This window comes from Protopterus annectens, chromosome 3.part1 (assembly GCF_019279795.1).
Source record: "Protopterus annectens isolate FY-2018-M chromosome 3.part1, PAN1.0, whole genome shotgun sequence".
Taxonomy (NCBI): domain Eukaryota; kingdom Metazoa; phylum Chordata; order Ceratodontiformes; family Protopteridae; genus Protopterus; species Protopterus annectens.
In genome coordinates this window covers 1119040898-1119058860 of record NC_056732.1, presented here as the reverse complement: position 1 = coordinate 1119058860, position 17963 = coordinate 1119040898, and the positions used below count along the sequence as shown (strand labels likewise).

General features: G+C 44.5%; 1 protein-coding gene across 4 annotated transcripts in view; it reads left to right on the top strand.

Moving 5' to 3' along the window:
* SLC45A4 (solute carrier family 45 member 4) overlaps positions 1 to 17963 on the top strand; it is a 1160736-nt gene that overhangs the window by 907738 nt on the left and 235035 nt on the right. For all 4 annotated transcript variants that reach the window (XM_044067266.1, XM_044067264.1, XM_044067267.1 and 1 more), the window contains one exon: positions 4568 to 4756. In XM_044067266.1, coding sequence (XP_043923201.1) covers positions 4568 to 4756 — 189 coding nt within the window. The remainder of the gene's footprint in view (positions 1 to 4567; positions 4757 to 17963) is intronic.

The following is a 17963-nucleotide window of genomic DNA, read 5'->3' as shown; positions in this document are numbered from 1 at the left end:
AAGAGGACAAGGGAGCAGGATTCCTCAGATGAGGAATCTTTGATCTATTCCACTCAAATTCCATCACCATTTGAGCATACTTCTCCTGAAGAGGAATTTACTGGTTCAGAATCCCCTATTGAGAAGATTACTTTTGGGGATTCCATTGCTAAGATGAGGGAGTAATTCAAAAGGGACTGTTTCCAAGTTTTGGATGTGCAAAAGAGATATTATGAACTCCTGCAAATGGAGTCTCCATCATCTGCTGCCCCTCTAGTTTTACTGGATGTTTTCTCCTCAGCAGCTCAGCCCCCTGCCCCTAAGAAGCCTGACCATTTTTACAAAGTGGCTGATGATTGCAAATGTCTTTACAAGTGCCCATCTGCTGACCCTTTGGTGGCCTCTATAGCTTCTTATAAGCCTTCTAAGTTACTGCCTACCACTAAACTTCTTCCCTCTGATAAGGAAAGCAGGACTGTGGAAAGACTGGGAAAGAAGGTTTACACTTCTGTCACCCTTGCCCTCTATGCTACTGATTACCAAACTCATATGACCAAATATGTTTTTGCCCTCCTGTCCTGGGCTACTCAAGCTATTTCTGACCTTCAAGATTCTGAGGGGAAAACTTCAGCCTTGTCTTTGTTAGGGGAATCATCACAGGTGGCTCGCCATTCTATTAAGTGCAGCTGTGATGCAGCAGAAGTTTGTCTAGAGCGGCTTCAGGATTTGTATTGAGGAGGTGTTCCTGGCTAAGGTTTCAACCACTGCCAGATAACATAAAAGCTAAGCTGATGGAAGCTCCTTTAGACAACAGTGGCTTGTTTGGCACTGCTGCTGACTTGTTCAAGTGTTCACAGGTGAAAAACTAGGAGTTACAGGATTTGAAACATCTTTTGGTTTCACCTGTGCGTAAGTTTCAAAGGAATTGTCCATCCAAGCCAGCTTTTGTTCAGAGACAGACCGGTCTTTCTCCTAAAGGTATGAAAAGTGGAAGGAGGCCTCCTCCACCAAAGACTGCTCAGGCTTCTTCTGTACAGAAGAAGCCTTTCCAGACAAACTAGGTAGTATCTGAGTATCACTCAGCCTCATTCCTGTCTCGCTTCATCTCTTGATGTCTCATCCAGTTTGGTCAAGCATTACCCAAGACTCATGGGGTCTTTCAGTAATTCAAAAAGGGTATTTCATGGTTTGGAAATCTCTACCTGCCTTCATGGGCATACCTTAACCAGCTCAGGAACACTTGCATTATTTTCCCAGAGGTACTTCAAGAACTGGTAAATCAGGGAACTATTCAACAGGTTCCAAAGGATCAAAGGGAAAAAGGGTTTTATTCAAGAATGTTTCTAGTTCCCAGAAAGGAGGGTCCTTGGGAGACCCATTCTGGATCTTTCTCATCTAAGTACTGTTCTGAAGATTCCTTCCTTTCGTATGCAGTCTCTACAGACTTTGCTTCTTTTCCTTCTTCCTCGGGCGTTCACATTCCTATTCATACCGTTTTCAGGAAAGTTTTACATTCTTCTGTTTCCTGGCATTTTCAGTTTTCTGCTTTGCCCTTGGCCTTTCTACTTCTCCAAGGGTATTCACTAAATGCCTAGCTTCTTTGATTGCTTTCAAGCATCCAAGTTTTCCCTTACCTGGGCAATCATCTGTTTCAAGCATCCTATCCAGAGACCTTACTGCAAAACCTCCACTTCACAGTTTCTTTTTCCTAAAGTCTGGGGTTCCCTATAAACTACAAAAAGTAATTGCAGGATTCAGACAGTACATATGTTGACATCCTTGTCTCTGTCAATGGCTTTGGCTCTCATTGCCTTCTTTCAAAATCTTCTTCCTCTGACCTCTGTCATGGACAGAGAGTTTCTGAGACTTTTGGAATTTGTCATCCACCATCCATTAGCCAAACTCCACGTGAGAGAATTTCAGTGGTTCCTGAAATCAGTCGGTTAACAACATGCACTTCTCCTAGAATTTACAGATCCTCTTCTTCCCTGTCTAAAGAAGGAAATTCAGTAGTTGATTCACCAGTTGTCTCTGAACCCAGGCCTTCCCATTCATTCACCTCTTCCATCTCCAGAATTGTTCACAGATGCCTCAGAGGTAGGTTGGGGATCAACCTTTGGCACAGTAAGAGTACAGGTAGTCTGGACTCCTCTTCAGCAAAAGGAGCACATCAACATCAAAGAGATGAGTGCTCCTGTTGGCTCTTCAGGTCTTCCATCCTTTATCTCCTGGTCATCTCAAATGTTTACCGACAACACCACAGTCCTGTGGTATGTAAACAAACTGGGAGGGACAAAATCTTACATTCTCTGCAGGATTGCTTTCATGGTATGGGAGTTTGTGGTTCAGCATCATGTGACTCCAAGTATTTTATATTCCTTTGGGTCAAAATTATGTAGCAGACACTCTGAGCAGGTCCTTGACACAGTCCCACGAGCAGATGCTTCACAGGGATGTGTTTTTGGCCATTGTCCACAAGTGCAGTACTCCTCAAATAGATCTTTTTGCCTCCCCTCTGAACAGGCCGTTTCCACAATTCTTTGCCAGAGTCCCAAGTTCTCTGGGTTGGAAGGTGAATGCCCTCTCTTCTTCTTGGAAGGGGATGTTTCTATATGCACCCCCCCCCCTTCCTGTCATTCGTATTGGTGACTCTCTTTTGGCCAAGACAGCATTGGTTTCCTCTTCTGCATTTAGCCAGGGGCAATCATCACAAGTTACCTTGCAAGGTGGGCCTCATCACACAAGACAAAGGATCTGTAATCCATCCCCAATTCTCCACTCTTCATCTGACTCTGTGGGTGATAGGATTTTGATTCCTTATGGAAATTTTTTTTTCTGAGGACGTGCTTAAGGGTTTTGCAGGAGGCCAGGAAACCTAATGCTAGGAAATCTTGCATATCTAAATAGAAGATATTTTCTGTCTGGTATCTTTCACACAACATGGATCCACTTTCTGTGGATGTTCCTATGTTTTTTCTTATTTGTGTGAATTGCTCAATGCTGGGTTGGCTTACTCCTTTGTCAAGTCACACTGATCAGCTATCTCTGCTTGTCTGCCTTTATCTCCTCCTTTAGCTTCCTAGGTTTGAGGCAAAACAATTTCTAAAAGGTGTTCTTCACATTAGACCTCCTAGGAAGTCTATTCCTCCTCCCTGGGGTCTTAATTTTGTTTTGGAACAATTGACTGTCTCCTTTTGAGCCTGCAGTTTCAACTTTCTTGCAAAATTGCTCTTGGAAGACTGTTTTGTTGCTAGCCCTTACTTCAGCCAGACGGGTATCTAAGCTTCAAGCCGTTATGGCTTGTCCTCCTTTTTTTTTCATAAGGACAATGTGTCCTTGCGTACTAATCCTTCTTTTATGCCCAAGGTGTTGAATGAGTTGTTACTTTATCAAGCTATTCATTTTCCAACTTTTTTTCCCTTCTCCACAATCTCCTAGCGAGAAGGTACTGCACACCTTCATGCATAGAAGATTCAGATTTTATTTGGATAAGACTAAGGCTATCAGGAAATCTGATCAGTTTTTGTTTTTTCTTTTCATCCCAAGTCTTTGGGATTGGCTGTTTCCAAGTAGGCCATTTCCTTTTGGCTTTCTGTTCTTTTTGTTATGTTTATCATGGTAAAACTCTTCCTTTCTCTGTTAAGGCTGACTCTAGTAGGGCTGTGGCTTCTTCTGATGCTTTTTTAAGGGGTTGTACACTAACTCCATTCTTGAGGCAACTACCTGGATGTCAGTGCATACTTTTACCAAACGCTACAAGTTGGATGGGATTTCCAGAGCTAGAACTGGTTTTGCTAGGGCCATACATAATGGCTTTCTAGAGAGCTCTACAGGTCCTTCCTCTTCCCAAGTTTCTTCCTGAGCTTTGGCATTCTTCGTTATGTTAAGAATACTGCAGTAGTAGCATAGAGAAGGACATAGTATGATTATGTAAAATCTTAACATAATGATAGATGTCCTCACTGTTGCAGTATTCGATTCCTCCCTCCTACCCTCTGGTATTTCCCACTTCTGGATGTACTGTTGACCTCTCTTCTTTTCATTTCTTTTCTTTTCCTTGGACTGGCATTCCTACTGGGGCATTCAGTTCTGAGGATGGTATGTCCGGATGCTGCTTTTATGCCCTACGTATGCAAGGCACGTAAGTTAGTACTAGGTAACATAAATGCAACTTACGGCATGCCATAGGTAGTAAAAGGCTTTAGTGTATCTGTGGACATTGGGCTGCCCTAGGCAGGGAATCCCTCATGTTAACAATAGTGCAACAGTAAAGAGAAGGACATTTATCGTTATGGTAAGATTTTACATAATTATACTTTATGCCACCCAGGAATTGTACTGTGGTGGTCATTCAGTGGTGATTATTTTGCTTTTGTTATGCACTTCTAATGTAAAAACACAGAACTTTTTAAATATGTTGATAGCCTGCCACCCATTGAGCCTCCCCAATACCAACAAGTTTACTTGCTGTGTTGTGTTTTGCATAGCAGAGATTGTAAAGCATCACAGTTTTTTTTTTTTTTCTTGCTACAGTTTTGTTTTAACCAAGTGCAAATAAAGTTGAGTTTTACGAATTTGTGTTTTTTAGGTCTTCCTGAACAGTACTACAGTCTCACCTGGTTCCTTAGTCCAGTCTTGGGCTTAATCTTCACGCCATTGATTGGCTCAGCTAGTGACCGTTGCACACTGAGTTGGGGCCGCCGGCGGCCTTTCATCCTTGCACTCTGTGTTGGAGTGCTTCTGGGAGTGGCACTTTTTCTAAATGGTTCAGTTATAGGTATGTGACCTTTTATAAATGGCTTATTTTTTGTTTTCATGCTCTCAATTCAGGAGAAAAGCTGTTTTTTTAATAGTTTGTTTTTGGTGCATTATAATGCTTCTAAGTGCAGAATTTTATCTTTAACTAGAAAAAGGCCACTGTAATCCTGTGTACAAAAGTGGTCCAAGCTGATGGCTGTTGAAAAAGTCAAAAGTACAGGGACTTGGAATACATGGTGGAACAGAGAAACATGTTACTGAACTTCTACCATCACTTATCATATATATGCATTTAATATCCTGAAGTAGTTCAGGTGGTACCTTCACTGAGCCACATATTTTGCTGTTTACAAGTTACATTTCTCAATTATTTCTGTAAGCCAGACAGGAGTACTGTCATTTTGTCACGCACTCTGTTTGCGTGAGCTCACCCAGTACATTTTTTCACACAAGTATGGCTTAGCCAGGTTATCTTTCCATATGGGTGCCTGATGAATTCTGATTGTATTTAGGATTTTTAAAATAGTAACACTACAAACACTACAAGTGCAATTGAGGGACAAGTATACAAGTCTGAGGCCGTGGTATCTCACTGCATAGCATGTGCTTTAAGGTACAGTAATTTCATAATCAGTATGTGTACACATATATTATAGATAGGTACAGTGGATATAAAAAGTGTACACACCCCTGTTAAAATGCCAGGTTGTTGTGATATAAAAAAATGAGACCACAATAAATCATTTCAAAACTTTCCCCATTTTTTATGTGACCTATAACCTGTACAGTTCAGTTGGAAAAAACAAATCTGTTGAGGGAAAAAATATAAAAAAATAAAAAAAAAATGTACTCTGTATTTATATGTATGTGTATATACACGCACACACACACACACACACACACACACACACACACACACACACACACACACACACACACACACACACACACACACGCACTCACTCACTCACTCACAGTGGATATAAAAAGTCTACACAACCCTGTTAAAATGCCAGGTTTTTGTGATATAAAAAAAATGAGACCACAATAAATCATTTCAAAACTTTTCCCACCTTTAATGTGTCCTACAACCTGTACATTTCATTTGAAAAACAAAGTCTGTTAGGGTAAAAATATAAAAAAAACAAACCTGTACCATAAGCTGGTTGCATAAGTGTGCACACCCTTAAACTAATACTTTGTTGCAAGGACCGTTAGTTCAAGTGTGACACAGTTCAGAGACAGTGAAGATAATGAAAACCACTTCATCCGTAAAGTTTTTTGTGAGCTGAGAACTGTGATGTCCTTCAAGGATGCATCTGCAGTCATCACATATGGGTTGTCCTGCCTCAGGCAGCCCTTCGGTCGGCCGGATTCCAAAGTCTGGGTCTGGCCTCGGCTGATGTCGCACTTTCCCCGACGTCAGAGCGTCTGGGGTATAAAAGCATCAGCCGACGCCATCTTCCTCAGTCTTTCTTGCCGCGTGGTGCCCGAAGCAGAAGCAGTTCGCAAGTGCTGGTCGGCCAGCTCCTGTGATTCAGCTACCGAAGACTTCGAAAAAGCTAAGTACCCCGTTGGGGACTCTTTCTTGCCTCAGCCGATGTCAGATAAAGTGAATAATTGTTTAACTTGAGGGAAACAAATACCTCATAAGGATTTCCAATCTTACTGCCTCCCCTGCCTAGGCCTAGACCACAACGTCTCGGCCTGTTCAGCCTGTGCTTCCTTCAACCGATGAACTCTTAGACATCGGTCGGAGTTTGCAGAGGAGTTTTTTGGGGCTAGTTTTGCTTATAAGATGCCATCGGAGACTCTGACTTCGCATTTAGTTAAAAAACGGAAGGACAAGGACCGACACATGCGGACCGCGGTTTCGGCTGAAACCACGGTCAGGCCTACTGCGAGTGTCTCGGCCTCGGCTGAAACAGAGTCCTTGGTACTTCCTATTACCGAAACCACACAACCGACTACCTCGGCCCCGGAGGCCCCGGCCGAGTCGGTCATTGAATTACCTACTGAAACCGGTGTCCAGGAACCTTCCGACACCATTCCTTTAGATAAGTCTACTCCTGCACGTGGTGCAGCCAGACCCCCTGCTTCCATGTCCATTAAGGCTTTCTCCAGGGCTAAAGCTGCTAAACTTACTAAGGCTTTGCCTCCCAAGGTTTCCTCTCAGAGACCTTCTACTAGCTCTCAGATTCTTACCCTAGCAGAGGATCTGATCTCATTAATTAGAGGTTCCCAACCTCATCCGGACAGGGGCTCTCAACCACCTCCAGACAAAAGGCCCAGGGTTGAGACCCCTGTAATCCCCAGTCCTCAGATGAGTCCACGGATGGCTCTGCTCTGTCAGACCTCCAGGAGGAGGCTTATTCGGCCTACGAGGATTCTGATGCTGAAGAATCTATTCCCTCGGCCTCCCCTCCTGAAGAGTTTTCCTTTGGAGAGACATTACACTCCATGAGAGAACATTTTCAATGGCAGGGTCAGGAATTCTCTGATTCCAGAAAGAGATTAAGGACCTTTTTACATTTACCTCAGCATAGGCCCTTAGCTATACCTCCTGTTTTGAATGTCATTGATGATGTGTACTCTGCTAGTACTGCCCCTGACTCTCTCCCTCCGGCTCCTGCCAAACCTGATAGGTACTACAGGGTCCCGGACTCACATCTACACCTGTACAAGGCCCACTCTGCTGATCCAGAAACTATTTCCCAGGGCCCTAAAGGGGTTGCAGTTGCCACTGCTAAAAATCCTCTACCCTCTGAAAGGGAGTCCAGAGCATTAGAGATGGGGTAAGAAAGTGTATACTTCTGCAACTCTTTCCATGAGGGCATTAAATTGTCAATTTCATATGATACAGTACCAAGAGTATTTACTAGATGAATTGCATAAGAAACTGTCCTCTTCTGAACCCCTTGATCGCAAATCCCTTCAGGATCTGGTGCATAACTCCCAGCAGGTTAGTAACCATTTCTTGCAGTGTGGTTATGATGCATTGGAAGCTTCATGTAGATCAGCTATGACAGGTGCAGTTATACGTAGGCATGCCTGGCTGAAGGAACAATCTCTGCCGGACCATGTTAAAGCTAAGCTTTTGGATGCTCCTATGGAAAAGCAAAAATTATTTGGTTCCACGGCTCAAGAGGTTTTAAAGAAATTTGAAGAAACGGCAAAATCTGTGCAAACAGTTAAAGACTTTCTGCAAGTCCAACCACCGAGATTCAGCAGAAATTGGCCTACTAAGAATTGGTCCTTTCCGGACTCAGACAGATCTCAAAGAGGCAGGAATACGTGTGCCAGTGGTAGAGGGCAAGCTAGAGGCTCCTACAGAGGCCGTCAGTGGCAGCCTCCCAACCAGAGAGGTGGTGCAGGAACTACAACTGCTTCACCAGGACAGACTCAATAACTTTATTTTGACTCCGCCGACCAGGGCTCAATTAGAAGCACCTTTGGGCGGAAATCTTTCTTTATTCTCAAAAAATTGGCACAGCATTACAAGGGACACATGGACCCTGCAAATAATAGACAAAGGATACAAGTTCCACTTCCACTCATTGCCAAAAATAAAAGGCATGCCAGACCTGCCACCAAATTAGAGGGCAGAGGCTTTGAAGCAAATTACCAACTTAATGCAAATGAAAGCCATAGAAAAGGTACCTCTTTCAGAACAAGGCCAGGGATTTTACTCCAGATTATTCCTTGTCCCAAGAAAAGAAAATCAATGGAGGCCTATTCTCGACTTGTCTGCACTGAATACTTACCTCATTGTGCCAAAATTCAAAATGCTGACTCTACAGCAACTCCTTCCCATGCTGGGCAAGGGGTCTTGGCTGGTGACTCTAGACCTCAAGGAGGCATACCTGCATGTCCCTATTCGACAAAGCTGCAGAAGACGCCTCAGATTTCTTGCAGGGTCAGAGCATTATCAATTCTCAGCATTACCCTTTGGCTTATCTACTGCACCCAGAGTATTCACAAAATGCCTGGCATCAGTAATTGCACACTGCAGACTTCAGGGGATTCAAATCTACCCATATCTGGACGACTGCCTAATACAAGCGGACAGCAAGCAAACTTTGTTAAAGGACTTGGACTATGCCATCCACCTATTACAGGCCTTGGGATATACAGTCAACATACACAAATCAAGACTGGTTCCATCCCAAAGAATAACTTTTCTGGGTGCGGATCTAGACACAACCACCCAAATGGCCTTTCTCACAGAAGAAAAACAAAAACTACTACCAGTTTACTTCCAGAATCTGACAAGACAAACTCAGCTGACTGCAAGGAAAATCCTGCAGGTCCTGGGTTACATGGCATCTTGCATTCTTCTGATTCCGCAAGCAAGACTGCATATGAGAACATTACAATGGTACCCAAGAAGTTTATGGACACAGCACAGTCACAGCTTAGAAACTCTGATCCCACTCATTCCTTGCCTTCAAAAGGAATTTCTGTGGTGGGCTCAAGCCTGCCAGTCAAACAGCGGGTTGCCCTTCAGCAAGCCAAGAGCCAACCAAACCATCACCACGGACGCTTCAGACCAAGGTTGGGGAGCACACATGGAGGGCAGATGTATCCAAGGGCTATGGTCACAAAGAGAGCTGTGCATGCACATAAACCAAAAGGAAATGCTGGCAGTGATACACGCAATCGAGGCCTTCAAACCTTTCCTTCAACAAGGCCACCTGCTCATAAGGACAGACAACACCACAGTTATGTGGTACATAAACAAGCAAGGAGGCACCCATTCCTACCCTCTTTGCAGGCTGACAATGAATCTATGGGAACTTGCTTTGAAGCTCAACATACAGCTACAGTCCCAGTTCGTGCCAGGGAAAGACAATACACTGGCAGACAGCTTAAGCAGAACTACCATGGATGCACACGAATGGATGCTGCACCCAGACATCTTCTTACTCATCACACAATCATGGGGAAGGCCGGAAATAGATCTGTTCGCATCCCCCTCAATCATCAACTGAAGAAATTCTGCTCAAGGACATACCACCCACAAGCATGGAAAGTGGACGCTCTCTCTTTCAGCTGGAAAGCTCTAACAGTGTATGCTTTCCCACCTCTCCCATTAATGACCAAGGTACTGCTGAAGATCAGGACAGAACAGCCCAGAGTAATTCTGATAGCTCCAACCTGGCCAAGACAGCACTGGTACCCACTGTTAAAGAGCATGTCACAGACAAAACCATGGCCTCTCCCCCTATGGCCACTCCTACTGACGCAGCACAATTTCAGGACTCTGCACTCCAACCTGGAAACCTTGCAGCTAACTGCCTGGAGAATACCATGACTCCTCCTCAAGATAACCTATCCCAGAGAGTGAAGGATATTATTATGGAAGCTCGACGGCCTTCCACAAGGAAGGCATATTCAGCAAAATGGAAAAGATTTCACACCTGGAACACAGCAAAGGGCCTAGATGTGACAGTGATGAACATGGCACATATACTGGAATATTTGGCAGAATTGTTCCACAATGGCCTGTCTTACTCTTCCATTAAGATACATGCCTCAGCAATCTCAGCAGAATACAATGTTAATCCACGTGTCTTCTCTCATCCTCTCCTAAGACAATTTCTAAGAGGAATCAAAAACATTAATCCTCCAAGGAAACCACCTCTACCTACTTGGGACCTGAATTTCATGTTGGAAAAACTAACACTTCCTCCCTTTGAACCAGCAGCATCGGCAGATCTACAGTTTTTGTCTTGGAAAACTGCCTTCCTTCTGGCCATAACCTCAGCAAGAAGAGTATCTGAGCTACAAGCTTTAATGGCAGTGCAGCCATTTCTCATCTTTCATCAGGACAGAGTTTCTTTGAGGACCAATCCTACATTCATGCCAAAGGTGGTATCCAGGGTATCTTTGAACTAAGCTATTCACTTGCCTGCATTCTTCCCACAACCACAAAATAAAGTGGAGAGACTTCTGCACACCCTGGACATACACAGACAACTGCGCTACTACTTGGACAGAACTAAAAGTTACAGAAAGACTGACCAGTTGTTTGTAGCATATGCTGCTGGAGTACAAGGAAAAGCAATTTCCAAACAGACAATTTCAAAATGGATAGGAAATTGCATTCGTTTTTGTTACTCCTTTCATGGAAAAACTGTGCCTGCTAACATTAGACCTCATTCCACGAGAGCCACAGCCACCACCACAACCTTCCTAAGAGGGGTGGCTACCAAAGACATTTTAGAAGCTGCTACATGGAGCTCCGTGCATACATTTGCCAAGCATTACAGTTTACCTTTATACTCCAGATCCAGAGCAGGTTTTGCTACGGCAGTCCTGCAGGGTATCTTAACTACACCATCCTTTACTTAGTACCTCCACCCCCAGATTGGCTATGGTGTTCTACCCATATGTGATGACTGCAGATGCATCCTTGAAGGACATAGTACAGTTTTGTACCTGCCATAAATGTAGATGTCCAATAGGTATGCATCTGCAGTCAGGTTTACCCTCCCTCCTTCCCCTCTGTGGTATTCCTAGGGTGCTTACCCCTCTATTAGCTAGCTGGGGGAATCTATTATGGTGTATTTGTTTGTATATACATGTATATATATATTTTTGCAAATGTTTGGAATTCTATTGCATTTCTCCAAATTTAGCCTTCCTAGAGGGCACCTGGCATCTGGGGCAAGAAAAACTGAGGAAGATGGCGTCGGCTGTTGCTTTTATACCCCAGACGCTCTGACGTCGGGGAAAGTGCGACATCAGCTGAGACCAGACCCAGACTTTGGAATCCGGACGACCGAAGGGCTGCCTGAGGCAGGACAACGCATATGTGATGACTGCAGATGCATCCTTGAAGGACATCACAGTTCTCAGCTCACAAAAAACTTTACGGATGAAGTGGTTTTCATTATCTTCACTGTCTCTGAACTGTGTCACACTTGAACTAACGGTCCTTGCAACAAAGTATTAGTTTAAGGGTGTGCACACTTATGCAACCAGCTTATGGTACAGGTTTGTTTTTTTTATATTTTTACCCTAACAGACTTTGTTTTTCAAATGAAATGTACAGGTTGTAGGACACATTAAAGGTGGGAAAAGTTTTGAAATGATTTATTGTGGTCTCATTTTTTTTATATCACAAAAACCTGGCATTTTAACAGGGTTGTGTAGACTTTTTATATCCACTGTGAGTGTGTGTGTGTGTGTGTGTGTGTGTGTGTGTGTGTGTGTGTGTGTGTGTGTGTGTGTGTGTGTGTGTGTGTGTGTGTGTGTGTGTGTGTGTGTATACACATACATATAAATACAGAGTACATTTTTTTTTTATTTTTTTATATTTTTTCCCTCAACAGATTTGTTTTTTCCAACTGAACTGTACAGGTTATAGGTCACATAAAAAATGGGGAAAGTTTTGAAATGATTTATTGTGGTCTCATTTTTTTATATCACAACAACCTGGCATTTTAACAGGGGTGTGTACACTTTTTATATCCACTGTACCTATCTATAATATATGTGTACACATACTGATTATGAAATTACTGTACCTTAAAGCACATGCTATGCAGTGAGATACCACGGCCTCAGACTTGTATACTTGTCCCTCAATTGCACTTGTAGTGTTTGTAGTGTTACTATTTTAAAAATCCTAAATACAATCAGAATTCATCAGGCACCCATATGGAAAGATAACCTGGCTAAGCCATACTTGTGTGAAAAAATGTACTGGGGCAAGAAAATGGCCCTTGTTTCCTTCCTCCCCCAGATCTCCTTTGCCGCTAGTGAAGCAACAAGTGTGGTTCGAGCTCTTAGTGTTAGTTAGGTTTTTGTGAGTAAAATTTTGTGAATTTGTTGCTGTAATCTCACTCTATTTTTCTTTTCTTTACTGCCCCGTGACAGTCTCTGTCCTATCTATCGTGTGTGTGTGTGTGTGTGTGTGTGTGTGTGTGTGTGTGTGTGTCTTTTTTTAGGGATGTTGGAAACCCCTAAAGCAGGGTTCAGAAAATGCACAGTGTGTGGCCGTAAGCTTTCCCCGGCGGATGGCCACACTGTGTTTGGTGAGTTTGGGAGCGGCGCACCTTCAGAACTTCTGTCCTATCTGTGCGGGTTCAACCCCAGAGCACTGAAGGACCAGAAGGGACAAACTAATACTGAAAGCCCTACTTTCCACCTCAGTGACCGTAGTACTTTCATCCCTCTCCAGGATAACAGCAGCAGCTGCATCTTCTTCTTTCTCCCTGGCCTCTGGGACTCAAACTCCCACTAAGAGGTCAGGGAAGGGAGAGAAGGCCAAGAAGGACAAGCTGCGAAAGCAGTCCCTCAACTGCTTGGTTCAGGCAGGTCCACCACCGAAAGCGAGGCCTCCAACCAGGCCTGGGTCTTTTTGGCTATGGTCTCCCAGATTCTCCCGGAAGCCGGAGGAAACCCTTATCCAGTCCCAAGTTAGGGCCTCTCCCCACCGGCATTCCAGATCTAATTCGGTGGCATCTTCTTCCTGCTCTACCTGAAGCTTGAGCAAAGCAGAGATGGACAAGATTGATGCAGAGATTTATCCGCACTCAAATCCAGATGAGGGTGTTGCCTGCACCCTCTCTTTCTGGAAGGGGGAGCTCGCAGCCTTTCTTTTCACGCATAACTCCTTCTCCAATCCGACCTTTGGTTTTGGAGTCCTTGGATCCGAGGACCCTCTGGGTCAAAGGGTCATTGCCGACAGTTCCATGTAGCTCAATGCCAACCGTTACCTTGACCATGTCGGATCCACTGGGTTCGGATCCAAGCTGTCGGAGCCGTAGTCTCGAGGTTGGATCCGAGGGGGTGTTTTTGGCACAAAGCGCTTCGGAGCGCAGTATCCCTCTTGGCATCTCGGCTCCTAAAGCCTTGGTTCTGACTTCCCTGTCAGGTCAGAGGGGGATGGCCCCCACCGGCATCTCCCAGGAGGTTCATTCCCCTTCAGCCTTTGACGTGGTGGAGGCCTGTGACCATCCTGGTAGTATGCACAATTTATTTATTCCTACTTAGCCGCTGATGTATTTATCTATATACAATAGTATGAAACATTTTGAAGAATTGTAGTTATATTTTTGTCATGTACCTTAGTTTCAATATGTGTTTTCAGTCAGATGAATAATGGATTATACCACATTGTAATTGTTTTGAGTGTTTTATTTATTTATTTTACTAATTCATTAATTTATAAAATAAGCGCAAATGGGCGCCAATAGAATGGAGTGGAAGGTTATTTAAATGGATGTTTCGAGAGTAACAGATGATTCTGATGAAGTCTCATTGTGGTGAGATGAAAGCGCACTAAATCTGGTTGTAATCTGGTTGTGATGTACTTTTTCGAGCATTAAAGTGGTTTTACTATTTATACAGTATCGCTCATTGTTTTTTCCACACAAGCAGAGGACAGCCTTTATTGCTACTATACAGAGAAACTTTGGTTTGCTTGGTTGTTGACAGCTGTTGCATTACAGATCTTCCTTTGTCTCATCCCATTTGAATCTCCCAAGTGTGCAGGGACTCTTTTTGGTGGTGGAGTCAGTCCCCAGACCTGCTGAAGGGACATCCTTTTCTTCCGGCTTTTCCCAAAGCCATGGTGAACACGGACGCCTCCCAGCTAGGGGGGGGGGGGCATTGCTGGGGAAGGACAGTCCAAGGCAGGTAGTCCCCATCTGAGGCCAGTTTGTATATCAATGTCCTGTAGATGAGGGCGAATCTTCTTGTGTTGCAGGCTCTTCGTGCTCATTTTCCTTTAGGAACAGTTGCAGTTCAGACGGACAATATGTCAGTGGTCTGGTATATCAAGAAACAAGGGGGGACCAGATCTTATCCCCTCTGTCACAAAATCATGAGTGTGTGGGAATGGGCAATCTCCACTGGCTATTTTCTGGTGGCAATGCACATTCTGGGACATTCCAGCATTCTAGTGGACAGGCTCAGAGATATATCCTGATGCCTTACTTGTGGTCTCTGAATCCTTCAGTACTGGAACAGATCTTTCAAAAGTGGGGTCATCCTTGCTGTGATCTCTACGCATCTCCTTCCATTGCGAAATGCAGCGAGTTCTTCACTCTCACCCCCCTGCCAGGGGGGAAGCCCCCAGAGAAGCACCCATTCATGCTTGGCCTCCCGGACTTCTTTATGCTTATCCACCTTTACCCCTCATGTCGAAGTTTATTCAGAAAGCTAGCAGGCTGGGGAGCACTATAATCCTCATCGCCCCATTCTGGCCTCGCCAAGTCTGGTTCCCCTCCCTGTGGTCTCATCTACTAGTTCCACCATGGACCTTCGATCCAGTTCCGGATCATTCTCTTATCCCTCAGGGATTCCTCATCCAGACCTGGACTGTCTGAAGCTCACTGTTTGGTTGCTCCAGTTCCCATGAATGTTAGGACTCCTGGTTCATCTTCTCCGGTTAAGGATATTTTGGTGGCAGCTCACAAGTCCACCAGAAAGGTGTATTGTAGCAAATGGAAACATTTCTCTATATGGGCCTCACAGCATTCCTTGGATCCTTTCAAAGATCCAGTGTCTGCAGTACTAGAGTTTCTGGCAGGAATTTTTCGTCAAGGGGCTAGTTTCTCCACAGTGAAAGTTCAATTGGCTGCCATTTCTAATTTTCATGTGGGGGAGACCGGTCTTCTTTAGCTTCTTCAAAACTTTGCAAGTTCTTCCTTAAAGGTACATTTCTACTTAGACCTCCAGTTAAGGATCCCACTCCCCCCTGGGACCTTACCTTTGCGCTCCAGGCATTAGTCTCCACACCTTTTGAACCGGCAGCTTCGGTAGATTTATAGTATCTTGGAAGACTGCTTTTTTTGGTGGCAAGAGAGTGCCGGAACTTCAGAGTCTGTCCATCAAGGCTTCTATATATGATATTTCATAAAGATAGAGTTTCCTTGTGCACTAACCCTTCCTTCCTTCCTTTCCAAAGTAGTGTCAGAGGCAAATATTAACCAAACTATTAATCTACCAGTGTTTTTCCCAAATTTTTAAAATAAAGGGGAATATAAATTGCACGTGTTGGATGTTCATAGGCAATTGAGATTTTACTTGCGCAAGACTAAAGCTTTTCGTAAATCGGATCAATTGTTTTTCGTACTCAAGACCTTTCTTAAGGAAACCAATTTCTAAAGCGACAGTTGCTACTTGGATTCCTCAGTGCATTATTTGAGTGTATTCTTCTAGAGGAATTTCCTGTCTGGGCCAGGTGAAAGTGCAATCTACCAGCTTTTTGGTCTAGACAGTCAGTGGATATTTGTTCTGCAGCTACATGGTCCTCATCTCATACCTTCATGTTGCATTACAAGTTGGATAGTGTGTCAAGGAACAGGGCATCCTTTGGCTCCGCAGTGCTCTGGAATGTCCTTCCATGAGGGCCACCCAGGTGTTTGGTAGCTGCGGACTCTGTCCCACAGGTTGAAGATCAAATGAAATCTTCATCCTTCGCCCCCTCCTCCCCCCCGACCTTGTCTTTTTGGCACTGACCATTCATGAGTATGAATACTCCAGAATTGCTCATGGTCATTCTTGGAATTTAGGCTTTTCAGACTGCCAGTAAGGATAGGGTCTTGTTGGGTCGGGCATGTGTTACGTAATTAGTAGCAAACTCGATCTGAAGGGAGGAAGGACACAGGGGGCATTATGGGTAAGGGGAGGAGCTGGGAGCTCAGATCAGTAGCTGGAAAATGTGGCCGTGCTGGATTAGATTCGAATCCAAGACCCACAGGTTGAAGACAAATGAAGTGCAACTACTCAGATGGAACGTTATGGTGAGTACATAACTTCTTTTTTTCTCTGTTTCTTCCTTGCATTTTCAGTTCTCTGCTTTGCCGTTTGGCCTCTCTACTGTCCCAAGGATATTCACCAAATGCCTCGCTCCTGTCATTGCCCTTTATAGGAAAAAAGGAGTTTGTATCTTTCCTTGTCTGGATGATCTGCTCATTCGAGCTTCTTCCTCTTATGCTGTGTTTCAGGATCTCCAGTTTTATTTCCCTGTTCCAGAATCTGGGGTCCACCATCAACCTTCAGGAATGAGCTCTGTCACCATTTCAGGAACTTGTTTTCCTTGGTTGCAGGCTCTAGAAAATCCGTATGCTGGCATCTCTGCCTGCCCCCAAGGCCCTGTCTCTTACCGCATGTTTCCATTGTCTTCTTCCCCTGGTTTCAAGCACAGTCAGACTTTCTCAGTGTTCTCTGATTCATGGCTTCCACCATTCCCATGCTCCCTCTGGCCAGGTCCCACATGAGAAAGTTAGTGGTATATCAAGTCATTATGGCTTCAACATTGCCACCCCCTGGACTTACCCAGTCCCCTTCCTTCCCTGTCTCAAGATCGAGCTTCAGTGCTGAATTCATCAACTTTCTCTCAACCTGAGGCTTCCTTTTCAGGCTCCAGTCCTGACTCAAGAGCACTTTATAGATGTCTTAAGTCAGGGGATTGGCGGGGGGGGCTCCTTTGTCTCTCTCAAGGTTCAGGGTTTCTGGCCTTCTCATCAGAGGTCAGACCACATCGGTATAAAGGAGAGGAGGGCTCTGCTTCTGGCTCTTCAGGCTTTTCATTCTCCTGTTTCATCCCAGGTACCCTTAAAATTTTCACAGACAATGTCACAGTGATCTGGTATGTCAACAGGCAAGGGGGTACGATGTCATACCTTCTTTGCAGACTAGCTCTTCGGGTCAGGGATCTTAGCTGTCCAGTATCAATCGACTCTTCAGGCTGTTTACATTCCCTCAGAGCACAGCCTAATGGCAAACTCTCTTGAGCAGGTCCAGTGTGCAAGCCCACAAATAGATGCTTCACTGAGATGTGTTCCTGGACATTGTCCATCGGTGGGGTATTCCTCATGTAGATCTTTTTGCCTCCCCTTTGAACAGACAACTTCCTGAATTCTTTTCCAGAGTCCCAAGTCCTCTGGCTTGGAAAGTAGACACCCTGCCTTTTCCTTGGAAGGGGATGTTTCTATATGCATTCGCTCCCCTTCCTTTGTTACCAAGAGTCTTGCACTAGATCAGGCAGGACTCTCCCAGAACCTTGCCAGAGACTCCGTATTGGGCCAGACAGCATTGGTTCCCCTATCTCTCTCACTTGGCCAGGGACAGTCACCACAAGTTACCTCACCAGTTGCACCTTGTCACACAAGACAAGGGGTCTCATCCATCCTCACTTGCCACTCTTCAACTGACACTGTGGATAATAGGGTTTTGATACCTTTTAGGTACCTCTTCTTTGAGGATCT